The 21,470-nt window shown below is 36.8% G+C and overlaps 1 protein-coding gene across 2 annotated transcripts in view; it reads left to right on the forward strand.

Moving 5' to 3' along the window:
• Positions 1-11,004: 11,004 nt before the first annotated feature.
• Positions 11,005-21,470, forward strand: part of LOC149773266 (uncharacterized) — a 175,393-nt gene continuing 164,927 nt past the window's right edge. For both annotated transcript variants that reach the window (XM_089946537.1, XM_089946536.1), the window contains exon 1: positions 11,005-12,049. In XM_089946537.1, the coding sequence (XP_089802663.1) occupies positions 11,812-12,049 (238 nt within the window). In that variant the 5' untranslated portion in view covers positions 11,005-11,811. The remainder of the gene's footprint in view (positions 12,050-21,470) is intronic.

The following is a 21,470-nucleotide window of genomic DNA, read 5'->3' on the forward strand; positions in this document are numbered from 1 at the left end:
AATTCAACTTGAGACTCCCGACGTTCTTGTAATTTTTGTGTGACAGAATCTTGCATGGGAAGATATTTCTTTATTGCCTCCAATCGCTTTTGAGCTAATCTAGTGGTATATGCCTCTCTGATGTTTGCCATTATTGATATAATAATGATTTAATTCATAGCTGCAGAGAGGCTAGGCTCTCAACTTGACACTGACGCAATTGCTGATTTTCCTGAGATTTTTTGCGATCAGCGACAGACTGTAAGTCAATTTGAGTCTGTTAAGTTCGTTGACTGGGTTGTCTCATATTGGATACGGAGAAAAATCTTCATTTTCCAGGAGAAAAGCTTATTTTGTGAAACGGAAAGTGAACCAATTAGAGGTTGTCCAGCCTCTCTGCTGCTATTCCACCTCCTTTATTTGATTCAAAAGACGTACTTGTCATGATAATATAAAAGATGGCCAGCTTTTTATTTAGTGCAACAATACAACAAATGCTTCTGCTAGTCTGATATCAAAACATGGTCAGTACTTAATTAGGTTCTCAGAGAAATGCTCCTAGACATAACTTTTATACTGACATATTTTATGTTTAATTACAAGAGAATACATTGCATTTATGATTACTCTTAAAAGGGAACTGAAAGATAGAACTAGAACCTAAATTTCATTTGATAAAAAATTTTTAATTGGTATTTATTAATTAAAGTATGTACTGCCTCCACTAACATTTTCATTGATAGAAATTTCCTTGAATATCAGTAATTATGGTGTACTATTAATGTTGTTTGGAGAGAAAATGTAACAAATTATAGGACTTCATTTCTTTTTGGGTATTGTCTGGTTTACAAAATGGGATCCACGCTTGTCCCCACATTATAAGCGGGTTCGCGAGATATCAGGGTTGTTAAACCCGCATGACTTCCTGCTTTTGAAAACTGACAGTCCTTCTGACTGATAATGGGTCCTTCTCGTTTACGGTTATACTTACTGTAAAATGTGTAATCTATACAATAAAATAAAACACTCGTACAAGATTGTATTTTATTATAGTTTATATTAAATTCATCAACGATTTGTATGCTTTGTTTTGTAATGTTGACAGATCTTGTGTGTGGTATTTGTTATCAGCATAATCATCAGAAGCATCAACTTCACTGTCGCACCATCCGTTGGTAGCAAATATTTTCATCCATTCATTGTCAGAAAATTCTGACATAAGGTTCACTATAACATGACTGATGGTTTTACTGTATAACTTTTCTACATTTTCTATACCAGTAAAGTGAGTTTAAACCTAATATGAAATTATTGAAATCTTAAATTACTGAATTAACAATATTAAATAAACTAGAACTGATCTAAAGTTAAATTGGTGGTTTAAAAGTTTCCGTTATAAATGGAATGGATCTAAATTTAGGTTTATGGCTTAATAGTTTAAATTCCTGGTTTAATGATTTAAATTCAATAGTATAAAATGAAAGTTAATAACATTTCACTTTGCGCTCAAAAGCATACATACAATTTCTGCCTCTTTGTTAGACGTGGAGGCATTATGGTTACTAATAACTGACAAAAACTGCCGGGTGAAAATGATACATACCCTGCCCCCAGATATAAGCGTAATTATTGCTATTATAAGTGGAAAAAAGTGTAATTTGGGTGTACAATTTCTAATCTTTATATTACATGCCAGAATTACAGGATGTATGAAAAAGACACATTTGTATGACTAACCTGGTTCTGCAGCTGGTCAAAGTTCTTGTCACAAAGGGCAAAATCCACATCGATTAGAACCAGAATAAAACAAAATATACTGAAAATGTATTTGTATTCAGCAGTCATTTCAACTAGTCTTCATGTGTAACGTTTGAAAGATTGTGAACAGGAATTCTGCAATGATCACGGTCAAGTGCTCAGTGATGTATTACTCTGATATTCTTCTTTTAAACTTTGTAAATTGGTGTTGATTTGTCACTTTTTCTGATCGGACATATTTAGAAGTTTGAATAGATCCATCTGCTCTAACATTTTTGCCATATGACATCCAAACATTCACACCATAAAGCATATCACTTATAGATTGGTTCACTAACTAAACGATGTGATCAGTAAAATGAATCTGATAGGCAGAAATGACTTTTGAAGAAACCAGTCTGTTTTCTATGATATGGGTCATATACAGTTACTATAAATAGCAAATTTGGAAATTACTGTTATGCTATTCTTATGCAGCAGTCACTTTTTTAAAGAATATTCTCAAATTTATGAGTGGAATTTAAGAGATAATAAAATGCCAAAAGTAATTTTTATTGCTTTATTTTTTTTAAATGTAGCAAACAAGTATAATCTGTATGCAGTCTTGCAAAAAACTTTATTTGGTGAAATAAAGCTGAATGGTTGGCATTTCTAAATTGATATGGTCCTGTTCTGATTTTCTGAATATCGACAATAGCCCTGATAAATTGCTAAATTGATAAATGGGCATCCATTCTTTTTGCGCACATATTTTGAGTTTCTTGTCTTTTGGGGAGAGAGACATCAATAAATCTCCACATTTTTCAAACACGCAAAACCTCGTAACAAAAAGTCAATTGCCTAAACGCTTGATGTCTTCTATGATTAACAAAGTAAGCACCCAAATGACAATTTATGGTGAGCGCCCATATGACATTGATAATTTGGATTAAATGGCATATGCAAGATCTTTATTTTTTAAAATTTCTTTTTCCTTTTGATTTTTATCATGGTTGACAATTACAATTAAAAGAAAGATTTATACAATCCTGTAACATGGGATAAATATATGTGTAATATCCACAGTTTAAAATAGCTAGCTTGAAAGACCACCCATCTTTGGGAAAGTGGTGCTCCTTCCGAAAATCTGGTGGCCTTGGGCCAGTGTACCTGCATTAGTGTCAAACCCTGCAGACCTGGGACAGGAGTGGGGGGTAACAAGGCCCCGAGTCTACACTCCGGGGCTTGGAAAAATGCTGAGGTCTTTAATTGCCTAATGCTGTTCTGAGCCTTGTATGTAAACCTGGTTATTAATATCTTGGTGATGTTTTGAAATCCATGGTGGATCAACCATTTTTTTAAACTGAAGAGCCACAATGACCCGTGACATGAGCAATGCCCAGTACACTCCGATGCAGTCACTGGCAGGTGCCCAAAGAAATTGTCGGTTGCACACATCAACATGTTTTCTGAATTTGATGTGCATTTCAGTTTATCTCTGACAGGAGACATGTAATTAGCCGTAGTTTAATAATACTAATAATGAGTGATTCTGCTCTAGCTATGGAATTTTGTACAATTGAACTAGCTCGACAATGACAGAAGTCAATTAAGAAATATCTCCCCATCCAAGAGTCTTTCAAATAGTAACTACAACATCAGGAAGCCCAAGCGGAATTTGTAGAAGACACAGAACAGATATTTAAGTATATTGTCAAACCAACTTTTGAGACATTATCTGCTGATATTGCTGGTAGCCTTCAATCCACTTACCCAGCACCCCAGTAACCCAAGGTTAAACCACCACCAATGCAGTCAACTCCACGTGGTAAAACTGACATAATGGATAAATTGACAGAGGAAGGTATTGCCACTATCAGGGATAAAAACCAAACGATAGGTTTTCCCAATGAATCTGTGAGCGTGTGCATGACTGGGATGTTTTTTTTATTGTTCTCGACAATAACTATTAAATAAATCCTTTGAGTAAAAAGAACGCATGGCAACATAACATATGCATTGATTTTTCTCCAGCGTGCATCCCTGACACACAAATGTGTGTAAAGGGAAACACTGTATTTAATATCATCTCAGCCAGGCAGGGTCATCTCCTCAGTATATAGAAAGAAACATTTCTGTCTATGGATATAATATGAACCCCGAAATAAGTTGTCTGCTGTGGCAGATTTCACTGTTTGGAGCTGTGGTCAACCGAACTGACCATTACATTACTGACATTTATTACAAGGATATATTTCTGAACTGATATATAAAGTTGCATGGGGGATAAAATGAGTGCCCCCTCCTTCTTGAAAGTCCACCCCAGGAGATGGCTAGCAAACAACATACTGAACTTGGCTTTCCTGGGATAGTAGACATTCAAACTAATTTTTGTGCCCCCCCACCCACCCCATGAGGGATCCCTGCCAGCAAAGCTTTGCTTTGCCATATTAGCTTTCCTGGGAAAACAGACACACCAGCTAATTTCTGTGTCCCTCAATGAATGATCCCTGCAAGCAAAGCTTTGCTTTGCCAAATTAGCACACACAAGCTAATTTCTGTGGGGTGGGGTGAGGGTGAGGGATTCCTGCTGGATTTGCTAGCAAACCCCAAGGAAAGATGTGCTTTGCCAAGTTAGCCTTCACACACAGGCTGATTTCTGTGTCTTGAGGTTTAAGACTCCCAGTGATTTACAGACTTATCAGCCTATCTCAATTGGTCAATAGAGAAGAGCCGCGTATACATAAACTTGTATTCAATGAAATCAGCGCTGTGCTAATTAAAACTAGAAATGTAGTTTATTAGAGTTTTGATAAATATTCGCTTATCAATAGCATCAATGAAAATAATTATTATTGCGGTGTGGTCTGTGTGCCTTAACCTAACTAAATGCATCATGATATATACTGCACTATTAAAAATGACGTTTAAGCAGTGTAGTAGGTCATTGAACTAAATATGTCACTAATAATTCCTTGTTATTTTTAGCAAGCGCCAGATAAATCAGCAGGCGAAGGTTCTGGCATTGGTTCATGGGTTGTAAAAAAATGGTACATTACTTGTATCTTGTAAATGCTCAGCGTTTTGATAAATATTCACGCGTCAGTAGTGTTATTGAAAATAATTACAATAATGGTGCTGGCGAAGTGTATCATGTCATTGAACTCAATACATCACTGGAATTTCATGTCATTTATATCAAGTCATTAGACTCAATACATCACTGGAATTTCATGTCATTTATATCAGGTCATTGAACTAAATACATCACTGGTATTTCATGTTATTTTTAGCAGTGCAGTGTAGATCAGTTCATGGGGTCCTGGTATTGGTTCATTTGTTTGAAAGAATACAGTACATTACATGCCTGTTTTATCTTGTATATACTGAAATCTTTTTTTTTTATTTACCAACAACTACACTTTACTGTATTTGGATGAAAGTTCAAATATTCTCCAGCAGCGGATATTGATGGAAATTCTCTTCTTTCGTCTCTGTAAATTTGTAGAACAAAGTTGTCACACAATCTTTTTGTATTGCCTGAACATCCCCCATTTGTTATTCTCTTGTTTAATGGCCTGAAGATTTTCTAAACGATTATCAATTTTATCACTATATTGGTTAATAACAAAACTTGTTTTACCCTTACAACACTTATAAACAAATCTGAGCGAGAGATAATTCATGCTCCTGGCACCAATCATGAGGTAACTAGCATTATTATTCAAGCCAAGATGTCTTCGCAGACAACAATGTCTAATCACATCCAGGCTATTTGTCTCATAATTATACATGGTTGGTTTCTAATAATGGGTTTTCTTTCAAGAGCAAATCTTTAGTGTCTTTTATTGTGGCACCCACAACCTCGCTTTGTTGATCATAGTATTGTACCTCTGACACCCACCCTGCCTTTCATGCATGGTTTTGGCCCTAAACTCCCCCGTCAAACACTTGCTAAATGATATCCACAATTCTCGTTACAACATGGTTTGCCACATGGGATTGTTGATCCATTCATAAGCCACTTACTACCAAATTGTTGCTCATGACATTATTATAATCAGGGATAATCTTTAAATAGAGAAAAACTTGCCTTAATTATGTAACGAGTAAGTGGAGTGTAGCAAAACTAGTGCAGTAGAAATATTTTCAGCTAACTGGAAATAAAGTTCAGTTTCTGAGACCAAAGGTTGCCAAAGAAAATTTGAGAGATCAGATTAAATCATTAGAAATTGTGTGAGCGTTTACAAGATTTTCTATCATTAACCCATTGACCACAAGGTTTGATTTTGATAGAGTAGCCAATAAGAAAAATCACCCAGCATAAGATTTACAATTACATGATTAAATCAGAGCGGTTATGGATGAGTTCAAGCGCGAATGTGCAGATCATGATTGGTCAGTGTTCCGAGATCACGGTGGTATTTTCTTTGATGCTACAATGAATGTCCACAGGGTATGAATTGATAATTTAGTTGGTGATAAAAAGTATTTATTTAGAATTAAATTTGTTGTCAAACATGATGGTGGGCATTGTGATGGCATGACATGGATTATCCAGGATAAACTCGTCCATGTTCGGAAATCACAAGCACATGGGCTGCATATCGACATTGCAGATAAAAATTCTGCACTAGGAATTCTGATGGGCATTGACAGGCTATATTCTATGGACTGCAAGTGTAACAAAATTTATGCCAAGAAAAGCTACTAGATTTTACCAGGGTAATACTTTTGAGTAAGTTTATAATATTAGTAAAAGCAATCCAGTTTATGGACCAAGCAGAACTTGGTATTATAATCACATATACAGCATCAAAAGGTTTGTTAGCTACAAGCATTGTGTCCCCTGGAGGTGAAAGTCTGAGAGTCAAAAATCCCCTTGGTGTCAGAACTGGGGGTCAGTTTGAACAAATGATAAACTTTGGTAACAAAACTGGGAGTCAGATTAAAATTTTGGGGGTCCCTGAGGCACAAATAAGGGTAAAGGGAAACGCTGTAATAGGGAAGCATGCAAACCTACCAAATGGAATCACAATCTGCACCATCATCAGTTACTGTGATGGTGATTCACCCCAGTTTACTCATTGAGATCTTCCATGCTAGAATGCACATCAATAAACCTGTTATCGATGATTAACTGATTTCCATTGATGATATTAGAGTAGCCACAGATTCATTTTCTATAAGTAAATCAAAATTAGATTTTTAAAAAAATCTTCCAGTGATGCATATTGACTGCAATTTTACTTGTGGAATCTTTGGAGAAAAATACGTAATTATTCTGAATTTGCAGATTATAAGCCTCTTGGCGTATATTACTGCAATGATACATTATCAGAACGGTCAGTGGTGCCATCAGTGAATGATCCTATAACATGACATAAAACTGAAATGTTGAATTTATTGTGACTCTAAAACATCAAACGGTTCAGTTTTCTTGCTCTTAAACAAAAATATTGTTGTTTTATTTTCCGTGGACAGAATTAATCGTAGTTTGCACCATACACATGAAAATTTCACACTGACTTGTCATGAGTGTAACCAATGTTGAGAAGCTAGTGTCCTTTGCTAGCGCATGAGGGGTGATGACTGACAATTATATATCACCATGCCCATGAGGCAGGAGGACTTCCAATATTTTAACTTGTACATGCATACAATTATTAAGGGAAACAAGCCGGATATGAAGATTTGCAATTTGATCAATACAGTACCGACAAATGGGCAGACCATGCAAAACATATTGCACTAGCTGGCCAGATTGTAAAGCATATATTGTTTTTGTTATGCTGTTTCCACTGCCGGCTAATCTGTCTCACCATACAAATGATCTGTAAGGTTACTCTGTTTGCTCCAGCTTGTGATTCATCCTTCCAAACAAACCACATAGCCAGCCAGCTGTATCAACTATAGACCATGGTTTCCATTTCTGTTAGGGGGTTGAATTGAGGAGGTGAGAAAGCAGGAGTAAAAATGTTGCCCCTGGTTTAGTTGACTATCTTGGCATGACCCTGTTAGGGAGCATACATGAGAAGGGGATTTTCGTTGCCAGATAATTTACTGTGTCAATTTTCAGCAATGACATGTCATCTGGCCCTATTTTCACACATGGGCATCGAGGAGAGAGAGGAACAGAGTTTCTCCTTCCCCATTTCTTCCATCAATTACCACAGGTATACTCTTGCCCACATACTCTGGTGAGCCACCTGAGGTACCAGACTACTCACTTTTATCAGATTGGACCAACCATTCTTGCAAAACAATAGGTAATCCGAACCATGTCATGGGGTCTCCAAGTTTTGTTTATTCTAGCTTCTGTGCTTGTGAAGGGTGGTGTAGATGATAGAAACACTGCACAAGCAGGGCGTCTACACCAGAACATTTTTGGTTTCAAAGTCCGTTGGTAGTTGAGACCAGTGATAGTGATAGTAATTAATTTTAACAGATTGAAGTAACTAGATTCCAGTATTGTGATTGCAATTTATTAAAAACGATTAATATATATATATATATATATATATATATATATATATATATATATATATATATATATATATATATATATATATATATATCAGTAGAAAGATTTATAACCTGCTTTTAAACAACCCCTGTAAAACATTATCTGAGAGCAAAAGATTAATGCAGAAGTGACTTAAGTTAGACCATATTATTGGTCTCAGTTTCATTTGCACCGAATAAATATTACCATGAATATTCATAGATAATACACTGAAGTATCAAGTCGACATATCAATGAACTAAACCCTTTTTCCAATCAAATCGACACATCCAAGAACAAATATGGCACCAAGATTGACATGTGAGTGTCAAATTTTTAGACAGAGGGATATTCTCTATATAACCACATCACTAACTTCGTTACAACAATATATTTAGGGGCCCCGAGTGGTTTAAAGTGCTCTCCATTACGGATATTAATGTGATAGCTAATTTCAGGTTTCATTTTATATGAACTTGTAGTTCACGTTATTCAGTCATGAATAAGTACCACTATTTGCTTAACTGCTTCTTTTGTATTTCCACAGTAATGACTGGTGTCAGATACAAGTTTGACCATACATAGCTTTTCCTGAGCATACCAGTAGACAAGTGATATCAACAATAAACCACATTCTAATGTTGTAGAGCACATGTGTTTGTGTTAAATATTACTTTGACACAACCTTGACAAGCTCACTGCTGGATGAATCTGGCTTTGTCCAGGTTGTAACATCGACAGGTATCTGGTCATTGCTTTCAGAATAAATATGTCGAGAATTGTGTGTCCTTTTGTAATTTGTCAAACAGTATGTGATGTCTATTTAATATTTTCAAAGTTTTCTACAAAAAACGTTGGAAAGGGGTTTATTGATGATATCACATGACTATTGGACCTGATGTCATGGTTATGTGACCAGTGATGACAGTGGCAAGAACCAGGTCACATTTCATCAAAACTATCATTTCATCTTATCTGTCAGTGGAATAAACACGCCTCGATTAAGTGAGCTTTAAGCCAGAACTGTTTGTTAACTGAATCATTCAGGCTGTGGGATGGAGATCAGAGTGCCCATTCTCTCTCTGGCTCTTATCGTCAAGATTTGACATCCCAGAGGGCACAGTTCTAAATGGTAAGACCTATATTTGCAGCTCAACAGTTCACCCTTTTAGATCGATTGACAACTTCTTAAGATGCTGCTTCACTACTTCCACTGGATTTTGCTGGGGTGGGTGGGTGTTTCCCTTTTGAAACCGTGCCTCTTCAGATGGTGTCCCTTCCAGCCGGTTTATCTAGAAGCTGTCTCAACCTTGGGGGACTGGGGATAATATCACATGGGTAAGGGGATATACCTACTTCCACCTCTTACATATTCTCCTAATGCATTATGACTGGATAACTTGTCTGGAGAAAAAACCAGTTTTTCCCATTAACCCTTTAGCTACGACTACTGCATCTTAGCGTCATCTGTAAATAGCTCCTGAACCCCACTGACGCATATATGCAGCATCGATAAGGTTAGTTTACTATCCCAGTGTTGCTTATGTGCATATAGTTAAGCAGTATTCTAAATCCGAGTGTCGCATCTATGCGGATGGACTGCTATGTTAACGAAGAGTTGATTTGTTGAAAATACAGGAGTTAACAGATTTTTGATTATCATAACCAATGAGAGAACTGTTTACTCAGCATTTTGATAGAAATGTGAAACCTGATTGGTTAAATTTAGACACACTGTTGGGGATTTTCTGCACTTTATGAAACTAGTGTAGTTGAGATAAACAAAGATGGATTCCGATTCAGATATGAACAACTTTAAAGGGTTCAGTGCACGTGATATCTAAGAGTTTAATGGATCATTCTTTGAAAATGGATCGGATATTGATATTAGTCTTGTTTCAATACCAGATGCAAGTAATGTTTAATTGGATGACGAGGCGGACATAGTCCCACTTGCACAATGGAGTTATGACATTGCCGTCTTCGAGATCAGTGATTTTGATTCTCATGTTGGTTCAACAATCAAGCTTGGACTAAGCATTGAGAACCATTTTTGTCTCAAGTTTTTTCCTGAATGTCTGGTGGAAAAGATTGGGAAAGAAACAATTATGTCAAGAAAAATGGGGGACCAAAGGAAAGACCAGAGGCTGAAATGGTATGAAATCAGCATCACGGAGATGTGGGCATAGTTTGGAATATACATCGTCATTTATGTGTGGATAATGACTGTTTTGAGAGGTACCACTCTCAACTCTGTAATATAATGTGGAAATATATGAATAATAAACACTATACAAGGTAAGGTGTTTTTTATTTCAGTGAAATCGAGTAAAAACTAATGAAATAATGAATATAAATGTGAGCATGTTTTCATTGTCAGTTTCTGTCGTCAGCCTAGACCAGCAAGTTGTTCTCCACCTTTTTTTCTTCTTTGACTGGCAGCGGAGATGCCAGTCAAAGAAAAAAAAGGGTGGAGAACAACTTGCTGGTCTATAGTCAGCCTTGATGATGCTCTAGTATTCAGCCATGGAACCAGCCTCAGTAGTCTCAGTAACTGATATGATAGCACACAGCAGTAGTGAAACTGCACAACAGCTCTAGTAGCTAAAGGGTTAAAATATGTTTCTTCATGAATACATACCCAATGATAATACACATACACCCTCCCACCTTCCCCATAGTTACAGCCATAGACTGTGCCTTGTGCTTCAGTAGTAACAGATAAGTTTGCAGTCTTTGCCGCCAGGTCATATACCTAAGTGGAGATCACTCTCTCTGACTGTCACATAGGCCAGCAGACAATTTTTAGTTCCCTTTAGCTAAACATAGTCTCTGGGAGGGCTTGATCTGAGCGGTAGTAGTAGTTCTCTGAAAGTATTATGATTGGGTTAGTATTCCCAAAGAAACATATTTTCTAGGAAATAATGGTTTCCTAACAGAAGAAATTGAAGTAACATTTTTAAGGCATGACCACAGATGTAGGGAAATTAAAGTCACAATCTCCAATGTGTACGTTGCCAATACAAACAACTTATACCAGGCCTTCTCTCAGAAGTATGTACTGAATGTAGAGTGCTGCCGTAAAGACAAAATAGTTATTATTGCTGAATGATTAAACGTTGGCTGTTTGGATGAAACATTTAAGTTGCAAGCGTCTAAACATCCTTTTGAATACTTCCCATGTTTTTCGTTCATGGAACATTATTTATTAATGGCAAAGTCTCAAATTAGCCTAGCATCCCCCTTCCCCACTACCCCAAAATAATACAATGCATATTCTCAATATAGAAACAAATAGTGTGCTATAAGACAGCAAAATGAAACTTTATTCCTGCAATGTTGCTAAAATGTTTCACAGTTGTATATGGATATACAAGAAAAGGTACAAAGAGGTAAAATGCTAATTCTTCTAACACTACTGGTAGTGCATGTACCTAGAAGAAAGTGAATATTGTTTGTCATTTTTTCCCCCTTAATTTGATTACAACTTTATGAAAATAAAAATTGTTTTCCATTTTTCTTTCACTTAATCCATATGTTGTTGAAAATGTCTGTTTTCAGGCCCTATTATTCCTGTGGAGATCCTTCACATGGATAATAAATCCCTTATGTTGTACAAAAAGGCTCTGCAAGATGGAAAGGAGAAAGTTTATAACTGCAGAGTCATGGTGGTTGGTCAGTTTGGGGTTGGAAAGACGACATTAACAAAGCGCCTCCTTGGACATCAAGTTGATATTTCCAAGAGGACGAGCACAGAGGGAATCGATGTATATAAACATTGTTGCAAAATCTCTCTGGACACTGGTGAATGGATAGCACAGCACGGAGGTAGGCCGTCTTTATCCATAAATCTTACGTGTAGGTACTATGAACAAAAGTACAACTTGAAGGTAGGCCATTATTAACTGATAACCTTACGTGTAATCACTAAAAACAGATTTACGCCTTGATGGTAGACCATCCCTATTTGTGGACTTTTTGTGTAATCACATGAACAAATATACAACAGCCTATGTTCTTCATCTTATTCATATGACATATATTGGTGTTGGGATGTTACACCAAAGTCAGATCTTGACATTTCTTGAGATTCATATGATATAGTTTTTGTTGGGATGTTGTGTCAGGGTCAAACTTTAAAAATAGTTGAGACTCAAATGAAATCTATTGGTGTTGGGATGTTACACAAGGGACACATTGAAAATGATTGAGTGTTGGTGTTGGGGTGTTAATGCCAGGATACAATTTGCTGGGAATGGTTGAGATGCATATGACATATATTGGTGTTGGGATGTTACACCTAGTCAGATCCTGAAAATGCTTGAAATTCTAGTTAATCATTTCAGTGTACCAATTTTATGAATGTCAGTTTTACAGTTACTAAATGACCTTGGATGTGTGTAAGACTGAATGGAGAGATTTCAATGATATCTTGAAGACTATTGTTTTGATTATCAGGGGGAAAACTTGTATGAGAGATGACTTTCAGTATATTTTAATGATACCTTGAGGTATGTTCCTTTGATTGTCAGAAGGAAGACTTTATATGGCATGGCTCATCTCAGTGGTTTAGATATTATTTGCTGTCCTTATTTTATTAAAAAACAGGACATATTCCAAATCTGATTCAAAGAGCTATCGTGTCATATGGACAATGCATATTACAAAAGTAAGTTGATCATAGAATAGGCATATTTGCAGCCATGTATGGCTAAAGGCCAGCAAATTATAGCACAGTCCTGTGTACATTTTTTGTGTGTCTGGGGTAATGCATTTATGCAAAATTACTCGTGTATCTACCAAAGGCATTACTGACATAAATTTAAACATTTTGACAGAACTTGAAATGCAACTTTTTCATCCCCTCCCATTATAGCAAGGGGATGTATAAATATTTTCTGCTATCTGTACATAAGCTTATCACCGCCATCTGTCCATCAACCGATATCTGTACATAAGCTTATCACCGCCATCTGTCCATCCACCAACATCTGTACATAAGCTTATCACCTCCATTTGTCCATCCACCAATATCTGTACATAAGATTATCACCGCCATCTGTCCATCCACCAGTGTGCTATAAACAGAAAACCTGTTACTGATTCGACTCCATACATATAGGCCTGTCTCTGAACTGTTAAGCAGTGCAGTGTATTTTACTTTTAACGGCAATTTTAACCATTTTACATTTTTATTTCACATCTATTATGTATTGAAAAATTGAAGAGTAAAGTCCAATCGTTATAGCTGTGTAATTGATTTTCATGGAAGAATTTTTTATGTGCTTTAAAATCTTGACAGAATTCATTCAACGTCAAGTCAGTGAAGCCGCGTGACCAACTGTAGCTGCCATTTTTCATACTCAAAATTTACAAGTTCTTTGTGCCTACATCACTAAGTCATCTGAATTTGATAATTTATAAAAACTAAGTGCTGCCTACATCAATATCAGAGCCTATACCTAAGTTATTGAAGCTTTCATAGTTGTGATTCTAATCGTGAAAACTCAAGTAAGTACTGAATGAAATCCACGACCTCCATTTTAGGAAGTGGAGAATCATCATCATCATTTAAATTATAGACGTTTTTGCCCAAACGGGCATGTACGTCTGGTTAATGTCCATAAGCAGACTAGATCCACATCCCCCAATCATTACAGTGCATAAAAGACACTATTTTAATTGAGCCATCAGGTCTTGGGTCAATATGACTGGCTTCATAGACCCTACTAGCGACCTGAATGTAAGGCTATACTCGAGCGGGGATAGACCCAGCACACACTTGAGTTAAAGGTAGCAATTCAGTCTGCATTAGCTGCACTAGGTGACAGCCAAGCAGTATGTGATGTCAGTAGCAATTGGTCGCCACTATGAGGTCACGTTGGGACACCTAGGCTTTTATTTCCATGCAGACGGTTAATTAATTGTTCATGAAGAAGGAAAAACTGCCTCTCCCTTCATGTATTTAATATGTGCTATGCACGTTTCTTAATTTAATGTCCGGCGGTGGTGAGGAGGAAGGTTTGGTCAGGGAGGAGCCTGCTCACTAGGATGGCACCTTGGTTTATCCAGGGTAAAAACTTTTGACTCCTTTGCCAAAAGGTTAATGAATTGCCATCATGACGGAGTTTTGGAGATGTATTCTGTGCTGTTTTTTTTTTTTTAATGATAGTACAGCACTAGTGATTGCTTAGTAATAGTCTGTAGGGTTATTTAAACTTTATCGATTGAATCTGATTTGGGTGGAGTGGTTCGGTTCTTGGTTTGGGTTCACCCATTTGTGTATGGTTATTTAAACTTTCCTAGGCTTGATGGTGTGCTGCTTTGTGCAAGCTGGGCCGATGGTCCTTGGGGTTTGGACCACCTTATAGGTATTAATTTTGGGGTTATAGTAAGTTTTCCTGTCTTGATAGGCTTTGCCGCCTTGTGCAGCTGGACCTGATGGTCTTGGGCTTTGTAGACCACCTTATATATTCTAGTATTTTAAGGTCTTATCTAGGTGTTGTAATTGTTTTTAGTGCCTCGAGGAGAGGTTGTGCCTTAGTGCAGTTGCATTTATTATACTACAGATAATCTGTGGTCACCTTGCGGTAGGAAAAGATGTTAGTGTACTGAATTTCATGTTGTATGATTGTGGTGCCCTAGAAAAATAAATCATTAATTATGTTTTTTTAAAGGTTTATGGTTGGGCTAAGTACTTGCGAATCTATCTTTATGTTCGATTTATTTTCTTAGGTTTTTGGATGAAGCTATTAGAATGTTGTTATTGTATTTTCAGGCAAAGTCTATTTGATTAAGACTGATATCTTTGCTGAATACTCGGATTGCTAAGACATGTCAAGAAGCTCTGATCTTACTTATTCCCTAAATTTAAGTTTATTAGCCTGTCTACTAGTTATGATAATTGCTTCTATTTTGTTTTATTTGTGTGATGTTATTTTATTTTCAGGCTAAATCTATTTTGATAAGTCAGATATCTTTGCCGAATAATCGGGTCGCTAAGACTTTTCAAAGACATTTGTTCTTATTTATTCCCTAATTTTAAGTTTGTTAGCCTGTCTACTAGTTTTGGTAGGCTGGGACTCGTTTTGTTTTGATTATTATCCTGGCTTGTGGATAGTTATTTATGTGATGTTATTTTCAGGATAAATCTATTTTGATAAGACATATCTTTGCCGAATATTCGGGTCGCTAAGACATGTCAGCAACATCTGGTCTTGTTGTTCCTTACATTTAGTTTGTTAGCCTGTCCCCTAGTTGTAATTAATTGAATGGTATTTATTTATTGTTTAGCGGGTCATATAGTTTTGTTTAAATCCCCACCTTTTTTCCCAATATCGGTGAGGAAGTTTATAATAATTTTGTAAGTAATGTCCTTATTTAAGTTTTGTTCTTCAAGGAAATCTGGATAGGTCAGTGGGGACCCTATTTTATGTTGTTTAGTCCTCAACCTAATTCTTTCAGTTCCATTCTTATGGCAGGTGTTAAAAACATGTTCTAAATCTTCTTGGAGTGGACAGTGTGTGCATTTGCCATTTGAGTTTATGTTGATGGTCAAATATGTCCCAAAGCTGCAGGCTAATTTAGTTTTGCCTATTAGTATGTTATTGATCAGTTTTTGATCCTGACTTATAACAAGTTCTTTTGGGTTGGTATGTCTTGCGACCTTATTTAGTATGGAGTATAGCTTGCGTCCCTTTTTGCTGCTATCCGATTGTTGTTGCCACTTATTGTCAATTTTAATTCTGATGATGCTATACAATTCTTGGATGCTGTAGTATAATGTTATGGAGTTGGGTTCATGGAGATATTGTTTAGCTACTTGGTCTGCTTTTTCGTTACCTGCTAGTCCGATATGGGAGGGCACCCACATGAACTCTATTATATGTTTGTTATTTAGCATTTGTTTAATTAAGTGGTTGGTTTCCTTCAGGAAGCGGCTTCTTGTGATAGAGTGGTTTGATTTAATCAAGTTGATGATGCTAAGGGAGTCGTTAATGATAACTGCTTGTCTAGTGTTTGTTAGTTGAATCCATTTTAAAGTTCAGTAATGGCCCAGAATTTGGCTGTGTAAATGGAGCAGGTGTCGGGTAATCTAGCTCTGAATTCTGTGTTCGTTTCAGGGTTTACTATTGCCGCAGCAGTTTTGTGCAGTTTTGTCATTTTTTGAGCCATCAGTGTATATCTTGGTGTACCCTGTGTATTTTTATTCTGTCTCGGCTGATATATTTGAGCTTATATCATGTACCTGGTCTTTTTTGTTGCCATAAGTAAGGGCTATTTTGTTACAGTTAGGGCTACCTCCCGTCCATGGTGTTGGGTCAGGGTAACTGCATTGTTCAGCTTGTAGAGTGGGTAGGATAAGATCTTTAGTTAGTTCATAAATTTCTTTTGCACCAGGCGGTTGTAGTTTCAGTTTTTTTAATGAAAGGGATATTACTTTCTTTAATAATTTTCCTGGTGGGGTGGCTTGTTTTGTGGATCGAAACTTGCGCGGCATATCTTAATATGCTTTCGTTTCTTCTTAGTTGCAGTGGTAGTTCTCTTGTCAGTATTTGGAGCTCTTCTAGGGAGGTTGAGTTTAGTGCTCCGGTACAAATGATTAGTGCCTTATATTGTATGGAATCTAGTTTACTAAGTAATGTTTGGTTAGCTGATGCATAGACTTGGCATCCATAATCTATTTTTGTTCTTTTAAGTGCCTTATATATCGTTAAAAGCGTTTCTTGGTGGACCCACCATGTAGTTCCCTTGAGGTTTCTTAATAGACTTAGATCAGTTTTACATTTTTGGGTGAGCTCTTTAATGTGGTGTTTCCATGTTAGGTTTTCGTCAAGGAACATTCCTAGGAATTTGGCTATTTTGACAAGTTTGATTATTTTCCCTTGTATGTGTAGTTTAGGGTATTCTATGGTATTTCTGTTGTGTGGTGAGAACATAATGGCTTCTGTTTTAGTGTTGGATATTATAAAACCCCATTTATCTGCCCACTGACCTATTTGGTTAAGACTATCTTGTATTTGAGCGTCTGCCTCAGATGTATGAGGTCGTGGGTTCACTCCTCGGCCGAGTCATATCAGAGACTTACAGAAATGGTACTAACAGCTGCCTTGCTTGGCGTTCAGCATTAAGAGGTTAGTGTTAGGACTGGTCGGCCTGGTGTCAGGATAATGTGACTGGGTGGGACATCATGCTATATGTCTGTGGCATGATGTCCCAGTGCTAGACATCACAATGAACTGCCACATTGAAGACATCGTAGTGATATGACTGAAAAATTGTTAAAGCTACGTTAAAAATCAAAATCACATCACGCACACATCTTGTATTTTCCCTGTGACTGTTTTGCTGTTTGGATTGGCTGCTTTCCAGATCCCACTATCGTCAGCAAATTGGGATAGATCTACCTTATATTTGTTAATTATAGTGTCAAGGTCATTTACCATGATGTTGAATAAAGTGGGGCTAACCATGCTACATTGTGGCATACCGTTTTCTAGGTTATATATATCTGAATATTGATCCCCTACTTTTGTCAGTATCTTCTGATCTGTTAGGAAGTCTGCTATCCATTTATGCATGCAGCCAGTTATTTTGTATAGATTAAGTTTTGCAATAACACCTTTTGTCCAGACCAAATTGAATGGTTTTCTAGATCGAGAAATACTGCGATTAGATGTCTATTGCATTTGCGTTTTGCATTAAATGCTAGCTTGATGCTTGCTTTGAGTCTGAACAATTGGTCCTGGGTGGATGTTTTGTTGCAAAAGCTGCTTTGTGTTTCTGCAATGTAGTTGTTGTTTTCTAGATGGTATTTTAGGCTGCCATTAATCACTGTTTCCATTATTTTGCATATGTTGTCAGTTAGAGATATGAATCTATATGCATTGATGTCATTTGGGTTTTTGTCAGGTTTGGGTATTGGAATGAGAATAGCTTTTTCACAACTTTTGGGTAGTTGGCCCTTCTGACAGCTATTATTAAGTAGATCTAATATGATTTCAGTTATGTTTTCTGGGATGTGTTTGTATATTTCATAGCCAAGTTGGTCTTCTCCGGGTGAGGTTGCCTTTTTCTTAGCAAGTGCAGCTGTCCATTCTGCTATTGTGAAGTCCTCGTTTAATATAGATTGCTTGGATCCTAGGTCGGAGAATAGGTTTGGATACTTTTGTTCTACATTTTGGTGGTGCTCTTGGAATTTTCGGGTATGGTTGGAGTTGCTGCTCATGCTTGCAAAGTGTGATGCTGAGCAGTGTGCCTTTTCTTTGTTGGTTAGATTTCCAGTCAAATGGGTAGTTGGTTGCTTGCTTTTCCCCTTTATTGCTTTTATCTTGTCCCATACCTGTTTTGCATTGGTTTTGAAGTTTATGTTAGAGCAGAAGGCTTGCAAGGATTTTTTTTTTTGCATTTTGGATTATTTTCATTTCTTTTTCCCTATTTTTGTAAATCTTAAAGTCATTGGAGTTCCCTATGTGTTTAAATTGATTAAGGGCCTTTTTTCAGTGTTTTGAGCTACTTTACTTTTTTCGTTCCAACATGGGACAGTGGGTTTAAGTTGTTGTCCTCCTGTTCTGGGTATACTTATTTTAGGAGTGACTATGGTGAGGTCGATTGCTGATAGTGCACCTTTGATGGGGTTTAATTTTGTTCCTGCTCCATTGATAACCCTTTACCTCATAGAGCATAGTTACAAAGTGCAGCGTGCTATAAATAGAACACCTGTTACCTATTCGACCCCATATGCATAGGCCTGCCTGTGAACTGTTAAGCAATGTAGTGTATGTTACATTTAACAGCAATTTTAACCATTTTACATTTTTGGTACACATCTATTATATGTGGAAAAATTTAAGAGTAAAGTCCGATTGTTATAGCTGTGTAATTATTTTTCACGGAAGAATTTTTTTATGCTTTAAAATCTTGAGAGAACTCATTCACCGTCATGTCATTGAGTCCACATGACCAACTGTAGCTGCCATTTCTCATAATTGAAATTTACAAGTTTTTCGTCTGCGTCTACATTACTAAGTCATCTGAATTTGATAACTTATAAAAACTAATTGCTGCCTACATCAATATCAGAGCCTTTACCTAAGTTATTGAATCTTTCATTGTTGTGATTCAAATCGTGCAAACTTCGTAAGTACTGAATGAAATCTGCAACCGCCATTTTGGAGAGTGGAGATTACGACCCAGTCACTTTAGGTAGCAGATATTGATTAGTGCATAAACAGTGACCATGTGATCTGACTTGAATGTGATCACTGTGTCTTTGTGTCTAAGTTCAGTGGGCAATTCATTTCACGTTGCTGGGACCTGGTATGCAAAAGAATGCTGTCCATATGACTTTGTTTTCATAGTGGGAATAATGAGTATACGATTGGCAGAAGAGGAGTGTAAGTATCTTGCGGGTGTGTACACATGGTTGAGGTCGGATAGGTATGTTGGACTAGAGTTCGACAGTGAAACGTAGCACAGAGAACAAATTTTGTGTTTGATTCTGGATCAAATGGATAGCCAGTGTAGGTACAGAGCAGTGGGGAGGTGTGCTCTGATCGTGGTACTCTAAGTATGATCCAAACAGCTGTGTTTTGAACTTTTTGAAGTTTCTGGAGCAGATATTGAGATGAACCATACAGAATTCAGTTACAATAGTCCAGTCCAGAGGCTTTACAATGGCAGTTTTGAAAAATGAATTCCCCGGATGAGAGAGCAGTATTAATAATAACATCAGTTAGTGAAGGCAGTACTGGATTTGTTTCTTGTAAGCAGATAATGTCAGGTTTACATTTGTCAGAGTTTATTTTTGGGATTAGCTCGGGGATATTCTTAATGATCACGCAGCAGTTCCACTGCCACAGTATCAAGCATTTATGTTGAGTGGGATACATATTGATTATTGATATTTACTATTGTTATGATGTTGGTATGGTTTATTATGATCTCTGGTTTTGATTGGGAAATAATCTGTTATTAATTTGGTTAGCACTTGATGAGTCATGTCGATTGGGACATGATCATTCGTTGTATTTTGTACAATGCTATTATTTCACTAATGAACTGAAGGACAACATTTGTAGAGTACCTATTTGATTTGGTGGCTTGATTTTGAATGATATTTAGTTTTGCTTCTTTTTATGATGTGTGGTTCAAATTCATATGTTGTACTATAGCAAATTCACACGAACTTAGGGGGCATTCATATGATTTAGGGTGGTGAGGTCCTGTATAGTTAGCACATTTAATTTCTTTCCTTCTACACTGCTTCTTATGTGTGCCCCCACAGTGGTCGCATTTTGAATTGTTTTTGCAAGAGCTAGTGAAGTGGCCCCACACTTTGCAGTTTCCACAAAAGCATGGTTTGTTTTTGTAGTTTTCCAGTTTGTATAGCTTTCCATAGGGACCTAATCTTACCATTGGTTTTGGGTGGGTATTTGGTTATAGCAATTGGTGTTTCCTGTTTTCGGGAATTCTTGAGTTTGAGTTTGTATGTCCTGTTTGTATTAAACCCGTAATATTCAAAGTCTTCTTCGAGGTGTTTGATTGTTTTAAGTTGTTGTTCTCTGGGCAGCCTAAGGACTTTTTTTGTATATTGTTGCTGTACTGTTTTTGGTTGTGTTTTGATTGATCTCAGTACTAGTGTTTGCAGTTAGTGTAGGTTTCCTGCTTCCAATGTTTCCTTTTAGTGCCGCATGTCTAGTTATAGCAACTCTAATTTTTGCAGTTTGTTCAATTTCCATTTACTTATTTACTTGTTGGATTGCGCTGCATCAGATTATTATATAGTTTGTGTTGGGTCTGATGAACGAGAACTCCCATCCGTGGGCCTCTGTGATTGAGAACTCCTGTCTGTGGGCCTTTGTAAGTGCGCTTGCTATCTTATTTTGGTTTAAGTTGTTGAATTTTGAGTTTTTGCTAGAGATAAAGATTGTGAGATTGATGGAGTGAAATTTTTGCCTATGTCTTGGGTTTTTCTTTGTTTTGGGGGTAGGTTTTGGGTCTGGTTTGGTGTCTGATTTTGTCCCCTGTTTATCTGTTTGGTGTTTTGGTAATTGGTTTGGTTTTTGTGGTTTCTGATTTTGGGTTTTCCTGTTTAATTCCTTTTCGTTAGTGTTGTTTATGGTTATTTTGGTTTGATTTCGCTCATGGTTAGTCAGTGTTAGTGGGTTTGTTATGGGTTGCATTTCTTTCTTTAGTTCTTTCATGGGTAGCTTACTTCTACTTAAGTATGTTTGTTTAGTCACTTGTT

This window comes from Sinohyriopsis cumingii, unplaced genomic scaffold (assembly GCF_028554795.1).
Source record: "Sinohyriopsis cumingii isolate HCF-2022 unplaced genomic scaffold, ASM2855479v2 utg000721l, whole genome shotgun sequence".
NCBI lineage: Eukaryota > Metazoa > Mollusca > Bivalvia > Unionida > Unionidae > Sinohyriopsis > Sinohyriopsis cumingii.